General features: G+C 39.9%; 2 protein-coding genes across 6 annotated transcripts; one reads left to right on the top strand and one right to left on the bottom strand.

Annotated features, from left to right (window-relative positions):
• Positions 1-1,441: 1,441 nt before the first annotated feature.
• Positions 1,442-12,266, bottom strand: mpzl2b (myelin protein zero-like 2b). The gene is made up of 5 exons (XM_084941948.1): positions 11,958-12,266; positions 5,611-5,780; positions 5,203-5,416; positions 4,411-4,573; positions 1,442-3,431 (listed from the first exon to the last, which is right to left on the bottom strand). The coding sequence occupies exons 1-5, from the start codon at positions 12,004-12,006 to the stop codon at positions 3,287-3,289; spliced, it is 741 nt and encodes a 246-aa protein (XP_084798074.1). The 5' UTR covers positions 12,007-12,266; the 3' UTR covers positions 1,442-3,286.
• On the top strand, positions 11,582-21,832 carry pafah1b2 (platelet-activating factor acetylhydrolase 1b, catalytic subunit 2). 5 transcript variants are annotated; one of them, XM_084941953.1, is made up of 8 exons: positions 11,586-11,748; positions 11,878-11,990; positions 15,224-15,347; positions 15,762-15,843; positions 16,950-17,039; positions 17,240-17,356; positions 17,717-17,839; positions 19,328-21,832. In XM_084941953.1, exons 4-8 carry the CDS (start codon positions 15,763-15,765, stop codon positions 19,604-19,606), a joined length of 690 nt encoding a protein of 229 aa, XP_084798079.1. In that variant the 5' UTR covers positions 11,586-11,748; positions 11,878-11,990; positions 15,224-15,347; position 15,762; the 3' UTR covers positions 19,607-21,832. The 5 variants fall into 5 exon arrangements, with proteins under 5 accessions (XP_084798080.1, XP_084798079.1, XP_084798077.1 ...); XM_084941951.1 differs by having other exon boundaries at positions 11,875-11,990; XM_084941950.1 differs by lacking the exon at positions 11,586-11,748 and having other exon boundaries at positions 11,772-11,990.
• The last annotated feature ends 236 nt before the right edge of the window (positions 21,833-22,068 follow it).

Here is a 22,068-nt window from a genome sequence, read left to right as displayed (position 1 = left end):
GGTACAGTCTCACCTTTACTTCACTTTCATAAAACATTTTCTCCAGAAGTCATTTGGCTTGTCCTTGTGGGCAGCTGCAAATTTCAGTCAAGCTTGAAGCTTTCGATTCTGGAGCAGGAGCTTCTTTCTCAGCCTGTGGCTATGTGAAACTCACTTCACTGTGGACAGTGATGCCGGTCATCCAGCAGTGTTCACTTTGTTGTTACTAGGTTGTTGCTGAACAGGCTAACCATGTTCCTGATAAATATTGGCCAATCCAGTGAGTGCTGTGTGACAAATCCTTTTTATGCTTGCAAAGAGAAACTACAAGTTATAGTCATTCATAATCAGCAATGAGTAGTTAACAGGCCTTGGCCTTATCAAGTTATAAAACACTGTAGAGCCTTGTGTGAGTGTATATATTTATTTTCAGCCCACATGTACACTTTCTCCAAAATAAATTCAAACTTGGGCACCTTCTTGTTTTTTTACATTGATTAAAATGTTTACTGTGTAATCATTCCATCCTGGAAAATGAACAAAGAAATTGTTAAAAGTCCTAAATTACTATGACATTCATGCCCATGATGAGTGTACATATACTTCTGACAGCTGTAAGTACAGTTATATAAAAAAAGTAAGATTATTTCATAAAGTGCATTTCACAGATATATTTATGTGCATAGAGAAAGGTTAGAATGATGTGTACAAAAAACAGCAGTGAAAAGGTCTCGGTTAGCATGTGAAAAGCTACAGTTCATGACAGCACAGTTAGAAATAGTCTGAATATGTCTGGCGTGTTTGGAGGGCTTCCAAGGAGAAAGCCTCTTCTCTCTGCAGAGAACATGGCAGCCCAGATTAAGTTTACAAAGTTGCATCTGAACAAAGTCCTTTGAACAAACAAGACCAGAGTCGACATGTTTGGCCACAATGACTTTATCTGACATCGGCAGTGGGAAAAGACGGGAACTATTTATCCAGCTGAGAATCCAACCAGAGACTTCAAAACATTTGCACCTGTTTGATACCCAACCTAGCCACTAAACTGTCATATCACACCAAAACATTATTTATTTTAATGAGAGGTAAGTTAATCTCTCACAGCAAAAAAAAGCACAGCACATTTATGTGGTTCTGTGACTGTTAAATATGGCACACTTACACTGATCTAATGAAAAGGAATAAAGTAAAGTGGTTCAGCGAGTTGTTTTCAATGATAACAAATACACCGCACAATATAAAATGAAAAAATGAATCGGTAGGGAGACAGATGGGGTTTTTGACAAGCTTGGACAATTCCAGGCAAGTTCCTGCATGTCCCAGTCTTTCCACCCCGCCTTAGTAACTAATATTGTTCCAGCAGCTTGAGTTAGATTTATCTTAGGACAGATATGAACAGAACAGGTAACAATGTAATTCAATTTCAGAAATATAAAAAATGAGCATTCAAGTTACCAGTGATGGGTTCCACATCTGTTTGATGTTTTTGTGAATTTATGCTCTTTGTGAGCAGTGTCAAAGTAAAGTCACCAATATCCTTTCAATAACTGTCCCAGTGAGAGTGTTTCAAATTATTTGAAGACACAGAAAACATCAAAGTGACTTTCCAGCACAAACTGTAAGCTGCAATCAACTGTTTTAGGGCAGAGTGACTTACAATAACTCACTGTCATGTGGACACACACACTGAGGAGTGGCTGACAGTTGGTATGTTGCATTGTCTTCCATGGTACTGAGCTGTTAATATCGAGCCTCTCTGTACACACCCTGATCACTTCTATTCAAAAAGAATTCACAAGCCTTTATGATTAAAACAAAAAACTTTATTCCAAAGTCGCTGAACAGAAAATTTTATTTTACACTTTTTATACAAAAAGCAGAACACAAACTTGCTAGCAATACATGTCCAGTTTTTGAGTAGAAATCCCCAATGAGATTACACAACAACAAACAACAAAGCAACATAGCGATCATAAACAGTACAGTGAACAAGTCTGGTATTTATTTGTCCCAGTTATTAAAAAATGAAATGACAACTCAACACATTTCAGACATCGGTGCCTATATACTGGAGTATGTATGTGGAGTACTGAAATAGTTGTGTAAGTTCTTTATTCGTGCAGAAAAAGCTGGAATCAGTCAGCTTTGGTTGGTGCATCACATTGGGAAGTGGAAATAATTTGTAATAGTTAAAAAGGAGTGAGCTTAGCCAACCGTTGTAACCTGCACATGATTTCTGTTTAATGCTAGGAGCTTAACACACTTGATTTTCTCAGCTGAAATGTCATTGGTCGAGATTTGCTGTCTGCAAATGCAAGCTTTTTGGCAAGGAAGAAAAAAAAGATAGCTTTGCAAAGATAACATGTGGGTTCAGCCAAATATATTTTAATCCTGTCAACTACACTATAGCAGCAAGTAAAATGTCAATAAAGCAGAATGCAGGAATAGCCTGATATTTAACTGAAAAAGTACTAAGAAGAGATATAAAATGTTGACAGATATTTTATTGTATATGCTCATCTTAAACTGGAGAGCAGCAAACTTGAAGTCTCAGAAGAGAATCCAAAAGAAGCTCAGTTTATCCATAGACAGTATAAAACATGGAAGTAGCTTTGAGGCAAAAAAAAGAAAGAAAGAAGAAGAAGCTGTATGAAAGAGTCTTAAAACAAACCAGCATTACATCATCTAAGGATCCGGTTTCATATCAGCCTCATCATATCAGTTTTTTAAAACCAAGATGGCAACGTCATCTGAAAGCTTCAAAACTTCAAAGACTTCAGAGACCAGGGAGCAGTGTCACAGAAGCTACATCCATTTTTATACTGTCAACAAGTCTTCCTTAAAAAACATGATGAAATTAAGAAAAACTGTGAAATAAGTCCAGACTTTTATGAAACATGCTGCTGACATAAAATTTAAAAACAAAACAAAAACATTGTAATATGTCAACATTTGTTTTTTTTTGGATTTTTTTTCCAAATAAATAAAAGTTTTAACTTATTTGCAAGTCACTGCTTTTCTCTTTTTACTCACATTTTACAGTGTCACAGCTTTTTGTTTTTACAGATAGGTGGAAGCACAATGCTAAACTTATTGGGAACTAGAAATCTAAAAGTAGCCTCTATGGTGGAAGTGTTCCAGAGGTGCACGGGGAGAGTTTCTTTACAGGGAAAAATTAGATTTCAATCAGAAGAAGTTTTTGCTTTTCATGGGCGGTCACAAAACTTTCTGAATGCATCACATCCACATGATCAGCCCAATAAATTTGTGTGAATGAACAAATTGAATTCAAGAAAAATGCATCTATCTAATCATCATCGTCGTCATCATCATCGTCGTCATCATCATCATCATCATCATCATCTCCACTGCTGGGCTCAGACTCTTCATCGTCTGAACTGACCTCTTTTTTCTTCTGCAAGGCTGCCAGATGCTCTGCCTCCTCGGGTTTGCTGAAGCACCCCCACCAAACAGTCACACACAAACACAGATGCAATGAGAAGGACTATTTGTGGGATACTGGCTTCAATCAAAAGGGAAGCAAATATACAAAAGACACTGGTTTACCTCAGCAAAAAAAAAAAAAAAATAATATATAGAGAAGGAGACACCCAGACTCCTCGACTTGAAACCAACCCAGCCCAGAGCCCAGAAAATCAATGAACTGATTCTTACCTTCGACAGTTCAAGACTTCTGCACTAAAACCCATTCACTGTTCCCTGGATCTTGGATTTATAAAATGACAAGTGCTGTGAAGCAACAGTTGTTCTTGCAGCTGCTGCTCACCGAGAAAGTAGAAGATTTTGCCCAGACAGCTTTCATCTGCCAAAGCTGTAATGTAACCCATTAGTAGCAGGCAGCAGAGCGCAATTAACTCAGTTCACCGCAGCAGTATCAGCTTTTCTTTATGTTGAAGACCACGTACAATTACCTCAAAAAGGTGCTCTAGTTAAAATTGACATCTATAAAATTTACAATAAAATAACCTGTGATTGAAAGATGCTAACTAAATGGTAAAATGCTAAAGATTATACAGAAAAACAGCCTCATTCATTCAGTTAGAACTGCTGCTGTGAACAAGTATTAATAACCACCATTATAAAAACCAACCACGATTACAATCCATAACCTACATTTAAAAAATTCTGTTACAAAGTATTCAGTAGTCACAATCAGGACCAACTTTGTAAAAAAGTCTCAATAGTATATCCACACATACAAAAGTGTACAGACTGGAAAGGGTGTTTGAGCTCTAATACTGAAATAACTGAATAAAAAAAAATACATTAATATTCAAGACATTCACAAGAGAGGAAAAAACATAGAAGAAGATGCCCTTATCCTTATTAGTCATCTCCTCCATCAAAATCAACCCAACAGCCAACCAGAGTCCACACCAGTGCCAAAAGACAGAGTTCTCTGGCCCTCACCACACAGTTGGGTCTTTGAAATCGTGCTCGTGCAGCTCAAAGTCATCTTCCCTTCTCTTTTTCTTGTAGAACTTCACTGCCATAATGATAGTGAGAATGAGCAGGATTACACCACAAGCACCTCCAACTATGATCGCCAGGAAACTTATCTCAGAGAGGGACACTAGGAGCAAGAAAGAAGACAACAAAGTAAAGATGAATGAGCGACCCAGTGGTTAATGACGCTGTCCTGCTTCATTCAATCATATGACACATACTAAAACATTCTCTATTTTTTTAAGTGTTTCTTTTTACTCGCTGTAGTGCTTCTGATAACGATGCAATGAATGAGTCAAACTTTTCATCTCAAAAGTAACAGAGTCGTCATATATGCAACGCATCAGTCTTTAAAAGACTTATTCTAATACATACACATACAAATGTCTCTGGTGCCCTACAGACTACTGACCATCATTTAGAGCTACTGCAATGAAATTTTGGCCAAATAGACCAGCCTGCTGTATTTTTCTCTGTCTTTGAATTCAGCCCTCTGTGGATTAATCATTTTAATTTCGATCAAACGATGTGGCATCTTTTCGCTCCTAGCAGATCATCCAGTTCAGATCAGAGAAGATATTGAGCATGATCTTTTTTGATCATTGTGAGCTGATGTTTTCAAAGTCTTCCTTTATTTGATTTTAGCAGTTTAGCAGATTGTTTAACAGATAACAAACTGTGTAGCAAACCAAATCATGAATCATATCATTCAATCCACGAGGTGTCATTTTTGGTATTGAGGTCCAATAGTCTAACCTTTGTTGACCACTCTGAGGTTGATCTCTCCAATATTGCCTTGAAAGTCTGGAGGGTTTCTCACTTGGCAGCTGTAGGTGCCATTAAAAGTTGGATTCACGTCCTGGAGAGTGATGGAAGCATCTTTTCTCATGATATCTCCCGACCACACTACATGCCCTTTGAACTGCGGAGACGTTGGAGGGTGAGGCGTTTCATTCTCGTAGTAAAACAGCTGCCACATACATTACAGAAAATGACAAAAAAAGGAAGTGCAGAAATAGAAAATATTAACACACACTGGAAACTTTAAACATATAAAACTAGAAGCTAATACAAGACTGAAATTGAGAGGAAGAAATTAGGTATTATTTGAAAGTCTTATGGATTGAATTTCATTACATTTAAAAAAATCTATTTTATACTCACAGACTCGCCGGGTTTTGAATTCAGGGGTTGGAAGTACCAGGATACTGTGACAGAACCTGGAGTCACTGGATGAGTACTACTGAAGGTGCAGCTTAGTTTCACATCCGTCCCGTTGACTGCTTCCATTTCCTTCTCCATTCTAATTTCTATCCCAGCAACATGCCGCACGCCTGAAATAAACACGACCAAACGAGAACAATCAAGATTGAAGTTAGTAGTTCAAACTGCCCATTTCATTAAACACAGGAATGTCTTTGACACACCATGTCATGTGCCTCAGACCTTTACTGCCTTTCAATATAAAATGTGAGTTTGTTACTTTCTTATGGCAACGACATGACAATCTATTCCACAGGTAATGCTTGAACCTATGTGACCTGACTGTGGTTTTACATGTCTGCCAGTACAACAACGAACACAGCAAATTGTAATTTAACAACATCTGTACTTGCACACCTACTATGAGGTTAGTGTTAATCTACCTCACGATCTGCTAATTGGAGCCCTTTTAGGGAACTTTTAGAACAACCTGATGACAATGAATTACAATAGTCCAGCCTGGAAGCAATAAACAGATTAGGATGTTTCAAATTTTAGTGATATGGTGCAGATGAAAGATGGCAGTTTCAGAGACATCCAGCACCAGTAAGACACAGGATTTCTTTGCATGCTAAATTAATGGGATGTGAAGCTTTTTAGTATAATGGTTAACAGATCCCTGGTAAATAAGGAAGCAGCTCAACACAGACAGAAGAATAAAAGTTAAGAAACCACATTAACCTTAATAAAAGAATAGTAGAGTAAGTAAGTTTTTAGAAATAACTATTTAAATCTGAAATACTGAAAAACTTCTCAACCCTTTCCAAGGCTCACTTCAAATACAAACAAGGTCAGTTTCAGTTCTCCTCTCAATTATCTCCTCCATGGCCGAGAGTGTGGGAACACCCCGTCAATGTATCTGCTGTGTTTACAGACCAAGGTTAATATTGTTAGTTACAGTTAAACTGAAAACTTAAACCAGAAGTGAAAAAATATTGAATTCACTAAAATCAAATTTAACTTTTGGAAGAAATAAAAAATACAACTGAAACTATTTTGTAAACTTGGAGAACTAACTTCACTCTGCGCAACTAACTGAAACTAAGATGACTTAAAGAGAAAAAAGTCAAAACTAAACAAAATGAAAACTAATTGGAAAAAAACAAAAGTACTGTGATCACACATCAAACAACCCTGCAGTCAGAGGTTATGTGCAAGTTTCCTGTTTAAAAGTAAGAATCACACTGCAAACCTGGATTTTTTGTTAATTAATACTAAAGATGTTTCCTAAAATGTTGAATAGATTCCTGCTCAGATATCAGATATAGAGATGACTTTGTATGACCAAATGCTGTCCAGCTCACATATCACATGTTAGCTAAACAAGAATGCAAAATCCATGTTGCACATGGCTTAGATTTACATTCGAAAACAACACACAAGTTAAGCTGCAAATAGAAGCTGGTTCAAGTGGATTTTGGCGTCAGTTGCTCAGAATGACATGCAAAAAGGAAGATGAGTGACTGGCATTCTTAAAAACAGTCAGAAGACACCTCAAGACAACATGCAGAGAAACACAGTGAAAGAAAAGGAAGCCACAATAAAGGAAAAATAAAGGTTTGGGATCCACCATGAGCAGCACAAACATGCTGTACTTAATTTGAATGTATATGTTTGAACTTCTTCCAAAAATAAATTAAAGGTTGTTTTGATAGTCTTTTGCATAAAGTCTTTGTATTGCAGACAGCTGCAGCTATGTATACATATTTATTTTTTAAATATATTATGTCATTTTATATAGAAAGTTGGGGCTTTGACTTCCTCTTTTATATATATGCTGTTCTTATACAAGAAGCTTTTTCACAGTGTTTGGCTTTCGATTGTAAACATTACAGCTGTTGCTGAAGCCTTAAAAGCCCTTTGCCTTCACAGCTACAAGGAGCTGGAAGCATTTCTCAGTGATTTTGGTCCATACTGACACGACAGCATTGCACAGTTGCTGCAGATTTGTCAGCTGCATATGCGTGATGATCTCCTCTTCCAGCACATCCCAAAGATGGATTCAGATTTAGTGACTGTGGAAACTATTAGGTACAGTGAACTCATTGTAGTTCGACCCTCCCGGCACTACAAGCTGTTCATTTTCGTGCCCCACCGTCCCTCCCTTCCTTTTTCAATTCATTCACTTCTCATTGGTACACGGGGATTTGCCTGGCCTGAGAGCTGCTGCCAGTCAACTCTCAGGCTTTCCCCAAACCACAGCCTCAATTTATGCTCAAGCCATCTGCCATTATCTACTAGAAATGCTGTGAAACCTAAAGTGAGGATGTGGTCCTAGCTAGTGAATTGTTATTTTCAGGAAAACAGTTTGAGATCAGTTTAAGAAGCAGCCATCATGAGATGAGTGATGCGGTCATATAAAGGGATGAACATGGTCAACAACAATACTGTGGTGTTTAAACGAGCTACGTTAGTACTAAGGGGCCCAAAGTGCGCAAAGAAATTCTTTCCCTCACACCATTAAACCACCACAAGGCTGAATCACTGACACAAAGCAGAACAGATCCATGCTTTCATGTTGTTTACGTCGGATACCATCTGAATGGTCACAGAAGAAATCCAGGCTCATCATACCAGACAACGTTTTTCCACTTTATCTATCTGTATTTTGTTGTGCCATTTTTGTGAGTCTGTGCAACTTGTAGCCTCAGTTTACTGATCTTAGCTGACAGGAGTGTCACACAGTGTGGTATTCTGCTGCTGCTGCCCATCTGCTTTGAGGTTTGATGTGTTGTGCATTCAGATGCTCTTCTGCACAGCTTGGTTGTAACAAGTGGTTATTTTAAGTTACTGTTGCCTTCATATAAACTCAAGGTAGTGGCCCATTATTCTCCTCTGACAGATACTGGATGTGCTTTCTTTTTCAGACCATTGCAGTTTCTGAGATACTCCGACCAGCCTGTCTGGTCTAAGTATTTCAAAAATGCCACTTTCACGGTTACTTGGATCACCTTCCTTCCCGTTTTTTAGTTTGAACTTCGGCAGGTCACCTTGCGCTTAATTGCTTTGATCTGCTGCCATGTGATTGACAAGATATTTGCGTTAGCAAGCTGCTGAACATGTGTACCTAATAAAGTGATAGGTCAGTTAAAAGTATGATCTAATACAAAGAAATAATCCATGGCTTCAAATCCAAACACGGTCTTATCAACGCCTGCTACAGGCATACTAGCAGAAACTGGTCGCAGTACACGTAAGTGTACTTTATACTCTGTACTACACCGTGAACGCCCAAAGAATAACACGGGCTTTACAGCTCAGAGACCAAATAAGATTCCGAACTTGATGTTTCGTTTGTGTTTCGTTTTATTAAACACGGTTGCCATGTTTGTGAAACACGTTAATAATGCGATGTACCTCCCGGTGTTCCAGATCTACTGGCGTTTAGATCAACTGGCGTTGGTCAAACAGATGTGTGGCAGTCTTGCGTTTCAGGAGCTGCTACCGACAAACCAGCAAAAAAACCGCCAAATGTGTCATCTGTGACACTTGTGAAGTTATCTCAAACACACTCCGTCAGTCTTGATGCTGTTGAACAACAAAATGTTTAAAAATGTCGCGAGTTCACCTGGTGATATCCTCATGCGCGACGCGATCGCGAAAACAGCAAACAATTAACACCACGCCGATGTCGTTCACAGGACAGCAAGAGTAAACGATCGGGAGACTCTTGTCGTCGTTATCGCTCCCCCCGCACGTTTTATTTCTCCGGTTTCAGCGTTTTTGCTTCACAACTAAACCGTGCAGTTTACTTTGTGCACTAACATGGACTCGAGTCAACCAGCGCCACCTCTGGCCAAGTGCCACAGCCTACAGCCAGATCAACTTGTGACACACATCTGCAGCACGTTTGAATTCGTTTCATGCACAACACATTTGTACCTTTTAATTGTCTCTGTTTGTGCGTCATGCAAATAAACCTTTGAAAAGAATGAAATGATATCATATATTCCTTATTGGCCTACATTTGTACAACATTCCAAATTATATAAACAAAGTCATAGAAATCACCACTCCAATTGGTCATCATGACTTTAATATTCTCTTTTTCCATAACAATGAAATATGCCTTGGACAAATACGACACATCAATATTTCATTAGTGTTGTCACATCACATCCTGTAAGCAGAGTCTGTCTGTGTCTTTTCTCTGGAAATGAATATTTCCAGCCAATATAGGCAATCCATCAACATGGCTGGAGAGTTGGTAGTTATATGCAGTCTGTATAAGTGGGGTTAATCAAATGAACATTTGTAAGGAGATGGCAGTTACTGTGAATTCACAGCAGTTACACAGTGATTAGTAATAAACAGAGCCAGTGAGAGTGAGTGGATTTAAGAAAGTCAGTGACTCAGGTGTGGCGATTGGTTTGTCATCTGTTTTTGAGACTGGAGGAGACGTAGAAATCTTTTGTTTTAAATCTTAGTTAGGAAGGTTCCTGTTTTAAAACAAGCATTGTGTGTGAGAAATGCAAGAAGTACATCTGCAGAAAGCACACAGTTACATTCTGTCCATCATGTGGACAAAATCGAAAATGTTGAGCATTGAAAAACTGAGAACGTTGGGCAAGTTCAAAAGAAATGTGTGTGTGTGTGTAAGAACGAAAAACCTTTACCAAAATGGTTCCTAAAATAGTTATGAAAAGTCTAACTGTTGTATGTCTGTGTTCTACATGTTTATCTGATGGAAAGTAAAGTTGCTATTGTTTTATTGCAGTTTCTTGACAATTCTGAGTGGATTTACACAGTACGGGTCAAAATGACCTGCAACAAAATCAATGTCACATTTTTGTTTGTCAACATAATACAAGGGTTAATTTCCAACACTTGCATATGATCTTCAATTTGTAGCAAATCCACTATCACATAGCAGCTGGAGCAGTCTCCAATGGAGGTCAGTCCACTGCTGCCACTTGTGGCCAAATACCATAGCCTACTACTAGATTAACTTGTGACACATCTGCACCTGCTGCTATGATCACATTGAGTAGAGGCTGAGTGGCTGCACTTACCCCTGGTACATTCAGATCTACCCACAAACATGTTGAAAGATGCAATCCCAGCAATGTGGATTGTTAACACTAAAAACAATCAGTAAGCAAAGACAACAGGGATCAATTTTTTCTGTTTATTTAGCAACCACAACATTTGTAGTCGCCTTCTGCACAGGGGAAGTCCACACACACTGTGTGGTACCACTTCCCACAGAAGGTGCATTCAATCTGCAAGAAAAATTAGATTGTCAGAGTCATTCATCTGAAGTCAGGCTCTTGAGTAAAGCAACTAAACATGTGCACCAGTCTTATCTGTGTATCACTTGATGTTTCCATGCGTCCTTTAGGTGCTCTAGTGTCTTTAAAGTGCAAAGGCATGCAGGTCACCTGAACTATAATTCCACTGTCGGTGCATCAAAGTGACATGTCACCCAGTGATGTTGAAGTAACCCAGTCAAGGTGCTTCCATCTGAGGTATTGATTTCGTTATCTTACCCATGCTAACGACATGTGATGTTACAACACTGGTGAAATATTAGTGTGTCTATATTTGTTCACGACATTTTTCTTATGGGCAAAAGTATTGATATCATGATGAACAAGGGTGGTGATTATTATGACTTTGTGTATATAATTTGGCATTTTGAACAAATGTAGGCTGATAATACATACATGATATCATTTCAGTCATTTCAAAGGTTTATTTGCATGACGCACAGACAGACACAATTGAAAGGTACAAATGTGTTGTGCATGAAACGAATTCAAACGTGCTGCAGATCTGTGTCACAAGTTGATCTGGCTGTAGGCTGTGGCACTTGGCCAGAGGTGGCGCTGGTTGACTCGAGTCCATGTTAGTGCACAAAGTAAACTGCTCGCTTTAGTTGTGAAGCAAAAACGCTGAAACCGGAGAAATAAAACGTGCGAGGGGAGCGATAACGACGACAAGAGTCTCCCGATCGTTTACTCTTGCTGTGAACAACATCAGCGTGGTGTTAATTGTTTGCTGTTTTCGCGATCGCGTCGCGCATGGGGATATCACCAGGTAAACTCGCGACATTTTTAAACATTTTGTTGTTCAACAGCATCAAGACTGACGGAGTGTGTTTGAGATAACCTTACAAGTGTCACAGATGACACATTTGGCATTTTTTTGCTGGTTTGTCGGTAGCAGCTCCTGAAACGCAAGACTGCCACACATCTGTTCGACCAACGCCAGTAGATCTGGAACACCGGGAAGTTCCTAAAACTCACCTGTCAGGAAGAATCCTCCCAGGAGGAGCAGAGGTAATATCCGATACATACTCCGCCTGATTAATTCTTCTGTATAAATCCCTTCATGAAAGTTTATTAGAGTCCAGATCGCGACTATCGCTGCCAAAAGGACAAAGCCGTTTTTTTGGACAGTGAAAACCTCAGTGCACCTGTAGGCGGAGTTTTGCCTATTGCATAACACATGCCCATGCAATCTCACAGCCGCTGAGTCGAAACTTGACACATTTCAACCCTGCCTTCTTCTTACTCCTACTTTCTAAGAGCACATTCAGTTATTTACACAGCTAAATGCGTCAGACACCTAAAACTTACCAACCCGCTATAGAAAACAGTAAATAAGACAACAAAAAACGCCCTGAAGGCAAACTGCTTCCTCCAGTCAGTCAAAAACTATCTGAAAATTAATCCGAGCACCCAGAGTTGGAAAGGAAGAGTTACCAGCATTACAGCACTTTGCGTGGAGGGCCTCTTGTCCTATAATATCCCAGCTATTATAGGACAAGAGGCAGGGTCCAATCTGAACTAACTGAAATCCAAAGAAAATGGTTACAAGTTTGGAAGTGTTAGAAGTTACCTCTCTGTGCAATTAAGGTTAGATAGACACATTTACATTTTTACACCATAATACCAAGATTTGCTGTCAAAATTAATACTGAGAGATATTATATTACACAGGCTATCATCATACTTTCCCAACTTCTCTAGACAACATAAACAGTAGCTACATCCAGCTTTTACATACAGTCTATGTCATACGCCTGTCTTAAAAATATAGTTATGCTGATGCATGGTTAGATGAGCATATACCTTTATAATATAATACAATGTACAGCAGAATCAGAAGTTCTCCAATTAGGTCTGACCAGGCAACTAATGTCATTACAACTGAGTCTGTCTTCCTCCGTAGTGGACCTGTGGTCTACACACCAAATCTAAGTAAGATATTCACTATAGCTTTACAAATTATGGTCTGGGATACCAGTAAATCTGTAAAGAGGATGCCAGTGTTTGTAAGAATCTCATTTTGAGGCTTTATCTATTTGCTTAAATTTGATATCCTATGTCTTCACAAACAAACAAATACTTACAAAGCTAATCCGATGATAGGCACTGTTAATTTGAGTTTAACTGATGTTTAGTTATTCTCGATTTAAAAAATGACAAAACAATAAATTAAAAAGTTCTGACATTGAGGGAAATTCATAATGGTTTATTTACTTTCAGAGGTCTTCCAGGTATGTTTTAGGAGGTAAACGTATTGTATAAAAAATAGCATCTGATAATATGAGTGATAAATGAAATGGAAAACATGAATCCTGGAGATCTGGCATGGCTCAGCTGTACTGTGTGGGGTATTTTAGCTGGTATGGGTGGCTTGGTTTGATCTACTGAAAACTTAAGCAGAGATGTGTAGGGACTCCATCTGGTGGTTCATTTTGGTATGAGTTATTTTTCCCTAAGAGTAGCGACACTTCTTTCAAACCTTTCATTGAGCTTTCAGGGCACGTCTACACACGCAGAAAAGCAGTGGACTGTTTCAGTTGGTTAACAAACACCGCTGGGGACTTGGCTGGGCAATGTAAGGATTAAGAGGGAAAAGGCATTATAGAAACATAATACAAACAGGAGAAAATAAAGGAAGAACTAAAATAATTTAAAGAGGTTTTAGTGATGGTGAATCATGCCATATGTGAAATCAAAGTAAAGACAATTTGTGTTTAAATAAATGTCCCAGGATATATTTTTAGCATGTCTTATCTGCCAGTTTGTAAAATGTAAAAGTGAGCCAAACAAAAGCAACCTCAAAGTTTCCCAGGAACAAAGAAAGGCTATTATAAAGCTGATTTCTGTTACTGAAAAAGCCACAGGTTCTTCAGGAGTCATGAAGAATGCTTACACTGAAAAAAGAAAATCTGCATTAACAATGATTGAGGCTCGGTTTGTTTAGTCGGAAACTGGAGGTGTTTGAGTCAGTGAGGGACAGGAAGTCACTGAACAAACTGATCATCATTCACAGCCATTGCTCCCGCTCCATTAGCCACACACTAAAGAGACTGCAGAGCCCATTCTTCCTCAGACTCATTCAGCCTCGCTGAACACTTCAGGAAATCACTCCTAGTCTAAACTGTACAGCTCTCCTTTTTAGTGACAGGTGAACACACCTGTCAGAACATAGGATTACAGAGATATTTCTGTATCAAACCTTCTTGCGGCTGTTTCTTAGATTCATTAATGACATTTATTAAAATTTTTGTACTCATTTGTGGTAGAATTCTCTTTTGCACAGTCTTAATCTTGTCTTTTATTTTTTATTCCTCATTTTGTTTTTCTGGAAAATGTGAAAGGTAGATAAAGATTAACATTTTTTTTTTTTTATTATAGTTCTTGTTTTTTCATTAGCTAATATAGAAATTTCTGGGGTTTTTTTGTTTGTTTGTTTGTTTATTTACTACAGCAGGATTTCTCTATCATCTAGAAAAACTGCAACATACTATTGAAATTGCACTTCTTTTTGATATATTAAGATACTTTAGGTACTCAGAGTGTTGGTAAAACTACTTACTCTGACAGAAAGGGGGGATTTCACTGTTTGTTCCACTTAAGATCAAAGCGGGGTGTATGTGGTGGTTTGACATTACTGATGTAAAGCATATTTCCGCCAAATGTAGACCTACGGCCAGAGAGCAGGAATGTTTTATTTCCTGTGTTTTCCACAGTACTAGAATGCAGCATTTGCTCTAACGTGACCGTGATGCATTGCGGTCAGCTGACGCCGGGCTGGGATCAACGAGAGATCACCGTCGCACTCCGAAAAACTAAACTGCACGACATACTCAGACATAGGAGCATGTCTTCATGTCTGGTCTTACACTAACTATCACCATCAAAAAATTAGATATAATTTCATTGTCAGAAAAATGCGAAGTTGTTCAAACACGCGACCACCTACCCATGATTCCTCGCGGGATCAGCTGTTGCGGTGGTGTGTTTTTGCCCTGCGGTTTCTCCTGAGGAAAAACCTCCCCTCGGTTCTGTGTTTTGGTGTCAGCGACCTCCGCAGATTACAGAAGGTAGCTGTGCCCGGGTTTAGGTCAGGTGCATGATAGCACTGATAAGACTTTGAACTCGGAAGAATCCACTCTTCCTTCCATCGGTGTTACGGCTGGTGGTGTCGAGCGGGCACTCTTGCCACTGGAACGATCTCTGTGCTTTCCCTCTGACACACCTTTTGTTGTCTCATCTAGCTCGAGGCTGCTAACACTTGCTAGCGAGCATCATACGCGTCGACTCCCTGACAGCGGTGCAGCGAAGCCGGGGAATAAAAAGTTAAGGGTCACCCAGGAGAGCCGACAAGTGACACCCTACCAGGTAGTTTGTCTTGTAAATAAATAAGTAATTTCAGTTTTTAAAAATGTTTTTATTTGTTTATTTTTTAATTAACGACGAGCACGACAGACGTGTATCAGAGATGCAGCCACAACAGTCTCCAGTCATTAGCAAGCAGCTAACAAGCTAACGTCAGATAAACAGTAGCCTAGCGGAGTTAATGCGATCTGCTCTGTGATCTCTAAACACCCGCACTGAGAGCGAGAGTGGCCTGCAATCCGCATTAGGCCAGTCTGTCTGCTCCCGAAACGCTAAGCCGCTGCATCACCCCGCTGCTCTCTGCTAGGTGGTGCAGATGCTTTCCTCTGTGCCCTGCATCAGCATGACGTCCTTCCCCCTCCTGTAGGTCGCACCATGTTTATTGCATGTGTAAATAAGCGCTAGGATTTCTTTCAGGATGAGTGGGGATGACGTGAACCCAGCAGCAGTCCCTCAGCCAGTAGAAGATGTTCAAGGAGATGGACGGTGGCTGTCACAGGTATCAGAATCAGAATACTTTATTAATCCCGAAGGAAATTAGGGGATCTCTATTGTTAGAGTGTTGTAAACATTTACTCTGTATTATCATTAATACCTCATATCCTTCTGATGTATGGAGGCGGTCTGAATGATGTGCATTATTTATCAAAGATAGTTTCCCTTATGTGTTTCCATAGTAATTGTTAGTATTAAGTCAGTGTTTAAATAAAATAAATAAAACCAGTTGTATAATTCAGCTCAGATGGGATGGCACTTTGGATCTGCACCTATGTGTGGCTTTGATAAGTAGGAGTCTTCTAAATTCTGCACGCTGTCCCCATCAGGAGTTTCTGTGTGACGCTTGGAGCGCTTACGATGGAGAGGAGGATGGTGCTGTGAGACTTTTATTGCTGAGAACTCTTGCAAATTAAACTAAAGCTTAGTATAATATACATTTCTCATGTTAATTGATGCGCCACTATAAGACATCGCTTCGATTTGGTGACCTTAGTCTGAGATTATGTTTTTATTTCTAATTCTTAAACACAGATGTTTATGACTGTGCTGCAATCCCGTGAAGCCAGTTAGTGTTGTCAGTTGATGTTTTGATCTTCTTAATAATATTAGTGTCTGAATAAGAATGGATGATAATGTTGATAATATTTATTATAGTAGTTATAAGCTCATGATCTGACTCAAAGAAAAGGCCACTAAATAAATATCAACCATGTGCTCACAATTTTTAGTCACTAAGAAGACTTTGTTTCAGTGCATCACTTTGTTTGGCTTGTTTAGTGGATCTTTCTAGAAAGTCTGCACAAAGTTAATCCTCCCAAAGCTAATAGGGCAGTCATTGAGACAGTCTGTTTTACTCAGAGCTCTCTGTCAGATAGGGCACCAGACGCATCTCGCCTATAACAAGCTTGAGGTTTTTTATCTGACTCTGATGGCTCACGACTGTCATCATACCGCTCAGATTTAGAGAGTCAAATCGCAAAGTTTTACATCAGGGGGCAAGTTCTCAGAACCAAGCAGAGAGGGGTTCATTTTTAATAAATTGAAGATGTTCTTGTATTTATCGGGTCTGTCATGCACTATATCACCAGCTCTCTTGTGTTTTTACAGCATTCAAGGTTTGTACAGGAGTGCAAGGATGCTGAGCCAGACGTGCTCTTTGTGGGGGATTCCATGGTACAACTAATGCATCAGTATGAGGTCAGAGTAAAGTCTTAGAAAACATTTTTAAATTAAACAGGACACATCTGGATGTGATTCATGTGTCTTGAATTGCACAATAAAGACAGCAAATAAAAAGCCATACGTTTGTCTTTGCTCGCTGTTGATTTTTCTTGATGACGCACTAGTTATCATAATCGACCTGACTCAAATGCATATTCATGGTTTTCTGTCCAAAGGTGTGGAGGGAGTTGTTCTCCCCTCTTCATGCGCTCAACTTTGGCATTGGAGGGGACACCACCTGTAACGTACTGTGGAGGCTGCAGAATGGAGAGCTGGAGAACATTCGCCCAAAGGTGAGACGAGCCCGCTAACAGAAAGGCAGATGAGGACAGTATAATGCGTCCACACTGATGTCCACAGTTTCACATTTCACACACTCTGACCTCCGTGTCTTGAGTTTTGTGACTTTCATGTAGATCTTGAGCTCTTTCTTCATAAGTGCAAGTTTCAGCATTGACCTCGGCAGAAGTCAGTGCTCTTTAACTTCTTTGTTAAACTTGATATTCATCCATTTGGCTTAATTGCTCTAAAAAAAAACAAAATGTCGCTTAATTGTGTTGTATCTCATATGTTATGTCATTCGCTTTGATATAAATTCTGCAGGGTTGGACGTGTTTAGCGGAAGTGAATAAATTGTCTGTCCTCTTGTCCAGGTGGTGGTGTTGTGGGTAGGAACCAACAATTATGAGCACACAGCAGAGCAGGTTGCAGGAGGAATTCTTGCCATTGCAGAACTGCTCACTACCCGCCTCCCCAAGGCAAAGATAGTTGTCCTGGTAAGTTTAGTCATATGTTGCATCTTGTCTTGCTTGTTTGTCTTAAACTCATATTTTGAGCTAGAACTTTTAATTATATTGACATTTGTTCCTGAGCATTAACATAAAGGCTCTTTAACGTGGTGATATGCACACAACTTGAATACAATTTCAGGTGACTTAAATAACATGACTGAGGAGTTGATGCCACAATATAACCAACAGACAGATGAAAGTTAGTTTCCTTTAATTGTGGACACACAGTTTGATATTAGTTTGCGGTGAAAGAAACTCGTCTGCATACAGATTGGTTGAACATGTGTAGCTAATAAAGTACATGTCTTTTACATATGTACAAGTCATCACTGTGAGCTCAGAGCTCAGTTTATTCTCGTGTTGGAGTAGTATAGTCAGTAGGATCATGGTTATAACTAGGGATGGGTATCGTTTAGGTTTTATCCGATACCAGTACCAAACCGGTACTTTTGAAACGGTGCCAGTGCTTAAACGGTGCTCGAACCGGTGCTTAAAGAATGGAGAACACAAAATTGGTCCAAAAACCTCTCATGTTCAGCTGTTTTTTTTGTAAAAAGATAACAATGTTAGCCTTTTCTGCAGCTATAGGGGATTTATGGCATCACTCTTGGCTGGAAGCAGTGCTTAATCAATGGAAAAAACACAAACTTTGTCCAAAAACCTCTCATGTTTAGCTGTTTTCCACTTTTTCTTTGGTCATTTTAGCCTTTTTGGCCAGGGTGAAGTTGGTATCTGCCATCAAACAAGAAGACAGCCGCATGTAGCTATGATGATGTTTGCTAGTTCACCTTACATGCATTAATGTAATAACGTGGTTAGCCTACTCAGCGTAAATTACACACGAACAACATTAAGCTACTCACGCAGAGAAGAACGGCTGCTGCTGCCATCATCATCCGTCATCATTTCTGCTACACTGGCAGGGCTAGGGGCCAGGACTCTACTCTTTGGGTTTTTGGGGGATGTTGCTAACTCCGGGTCAGATAACAGGCAACCCACCCGCAGTAGATGTACCCGGTGTGAGGTCTCGCAGCAAGCTATCAAATACGGTGCATTTCTCGGCTTTTAACAAAATGCTATACGTTGCCAGGTGTTTCATCAGATTCGAGGTGTTACCTCCTTTGCACAGTGTCACCTTAAAGCACTTGTTGCAGGCTGCTGAGTTTGCCATAATGGCACCGGATACCGGTACCCATCCCTAGTTATAACTCTGGCTGAGCACAGAACTCCCACCATCTGCTATTCAAATCTTGTTTCAGAGGCATCCATCAGGAGATATTTGGCTTAAAAAGAGAGGAGGAAGCTAAAACAGCTTCTTCAGAGGTGCCTAAGGAGTGTTTTGAACAGTGAATCATTCAGAGCTTGTCTAGTAGAGTCCAAGAATAAAAATATGGCGCTTGAAATTAGCACGATATGTCTCCTTTAATATAATAATTTCAGTAAATAAGTCAGCTCTGTTTCTGTGGTCCTCAGGGTTTGTTGCCTCGAGGGGAACGGCCCAACCAACTCAGGGAGAAGAACGCTGCTGTTAACGCTCACTTGCGCTCCTGGCTGCCACGGCTGACCCAGGCTCAGCTCTTGGATGTGAGCAGGGAGTTCGTCCACTCCGATGGAACCATCAGCACTCAGGACATGTTTGACTTCCTTCACCTTACTTCAGCAGGTTACGACTCTGTGGCCAAGCCCCTCAGTGACCTGCTGCTGCAGATTCTTGAGGAGACGCCAGAGGAGAGACGAGCATCGCTGGTTTGAGGGCTACGGCCACGAAGCACACTTCTCCAGAGGCATGTCTCATCTCCTGCTGCTGCAGTGGCTGAGACATGCCCCTGGTACCTGAAGGAGGAAGGGCTCACGCTCAGGGGGATGAAGAAACCTGATGTGAGTGGGCCCACGTGGGGTGTGGGATCACATTCTTGAACAGAGGGTTGAGTGTGGGAGAGGTGGCGAAGCGGGAGAGAGACCTCATTACCGACGTAGACACTGTGATTGCAGTAGTAATGTGAAACGGATTCACCAAGTTCGTGCAACTCTTAATTTTAGACTAGATTTAATGAGATCACGAGGGACTGCAGTGGCACGTGCACACAAATTAATCTCGGTCCGTGGATAAAACGAGTGTTTTGTCCCTCACCTGTACTGCAGGAACACAAAGCACCATCTAATTTATTTCTTCATGTTTTAATATCCATAAAACAATTCCTTGGCAAGTATCTCTGTCAAACACATGTCCCTGCTCATCGTGCGCTTAGCTGGCAGAACCTTAGTCAACACTGGACAATGTTATGAGTGTGGCCAGTACACCAAAGAGCGGTGGTTTCCAACACAGAGGGGATCCAAATCCTTCCCTTGAAGGTACAAATAAACTTTCATTAGTCAGTTTTAAGAATAAAGAGATATTTCTGCTACACTTAAATCTCTTCAGTGTCATTCAATCTCCCAAAAATCATAAAGAATCAATCAAGTTACCCCTCAACAGTCCACGAGATGAAAAGCAACTGCTGCAGAGAAGATAGCGCTGAGATGCACGCTGTTTACCAGTGAGCAGTATCTAAAAAAACTAACTCTTTTTTGCTTAATGTGTAACACTGCAATGCATAGAGCATATTAAATCACTCTAATAGTTTTTTCAGTTCACTAATTATGTCTTTGTGTACGTAAACAACTGCTCTGCGAAGCGAGAGCACTTAGTTTATTTAATGTTCACTTTTGAACTTGATGTGTAACTATTGTTTGAAACTGTTAATCACTATGAAATGTATCACTGCATAATTCACTGCTACACACACACACACATGCGCGCGCGCAGATTAAAATTATTCTGGTTCCTGTGTTGCGCAAGTGTTCAGTTCGAGCCACATCTTGCTGTTCGCTTCATGCTTGTTTGAAACTGAGCCTCAGCTTAAATGTAAAAAGGCTTCTGTGTTATATTACTCAGTCAGTGAATGTCACACATTGCTGCATATTCATTAGTGAGATTTATGCTGCTCAATCCACTTCTCTGGTAATCTTTAGGTCTTCCAAAATACCTCCAGCCTCTCTGCTAAAGTACGAAGCTTCTGTCCGAGCTAGCAGTAGTGTTTACATTGTGTTTGTGGAATAGCGTCATTAATTAGATTATTTGAATGTTTTTAAAATAGGTTATATGCATAAAATGTGCTGCTTTTTTGCAACAGTATGCTTGATTTTGTTTGTCTTATAAAGCAAAGTAAGAAGATTGGAGAAAATCAGTGGCTGTCCTGCTTTTGTTTTTTTCTTTTTTTTCTTTTTAAAGTATTTCTGATCATGAATAATTCCTGAGTTAGGCTGATTGATGTGCTACATACTGCATTATCCAAATGTTCATACTCAGACTCTCAGACCAGCTCTCTCTCCCTCTCCCTGCTTAACACCTAGATGTACAGTAATCTCTCCTCCTCACTTCTTGCCTCTTTACTTGTGGCCCGTCGTGTTTGTGGTTGAACCTCGCCCGACCCTGCCATCCTGACTTACTTCTGTACATGGTGTAGTTATTGAAGGGGGGGAGTCTAGCCACATGGTTAAGCTGAACGTACTATAATCATGCTAACTACTATAAAGCATCACAGGCCATGTAAAGAAAACCTTTTGTCTGTGAGCTTGCTGCAGCCGCCTGTTCTACACTGTTTGCGACCAAGAGTCTGCTGTCGAGCATCGAGATGTCAAACGTTACTGCTGTCTTAAGCTCTGCACATTTGTGTGACGTGTTTGAATATAAATGGTGTACGTGTGCGTGCCTTAAGCGTTCATGAGGGCGGGTGTGTACAGTGTGTCCGGTACCGGATTGTGTGAGTGTCATGAAATGACCCGGGTTGTATATAAGACGTGAAGTTGTTGGGGAAGAATGATGTTTGTAGGCTGGACTCTGTGTTTGCTGTCACACAGTATTTGCACTGTTCTGGCTTATTGTTATGTTATTGAGATAAAGCATTCCAATAAATAATAAAATAATAAAAACAAGGACCTAATCGTGTTTTGTTTTTGTTTTTTTGTCTTTGACATCAGCAAATAATGATTTCCTTTGTAAAATAAGAAGAGGAAACCTGAATTTGAGGTGCTGGATCCGCTCTTGTATTTTTCAGTGCTGTGTGTAAGTGTTACACGGCAACAAAGGGAGCCATTTAATCAGAGTACCAAATTGAGAAATACATTAATAAGGCTCACTGCTTGTTCCTTGGCTCCATAGAGTTTCTCAATGC

Source organism: Perissodus microlepis, chromosome 10 (genome assembly GCF_051167445.1).
Source record: "Perissodus microlepis isolate ML-2025 ecotype Zambia chromosome 10, ASM5116744v1, whole genome shotgun sequence".
Taxonomy (NCBI): domain Eukaryota; kingdom Metazoa; phylum Chordata; class Actinopteri; order Cichliformes; family Cichlidae; genus Perissodus; species Perissodus microlepis.
Note: the sequence above shows the minus strand (reverse complement) of the source record. Positions and strands in the feature narration are given on the sequence as shown.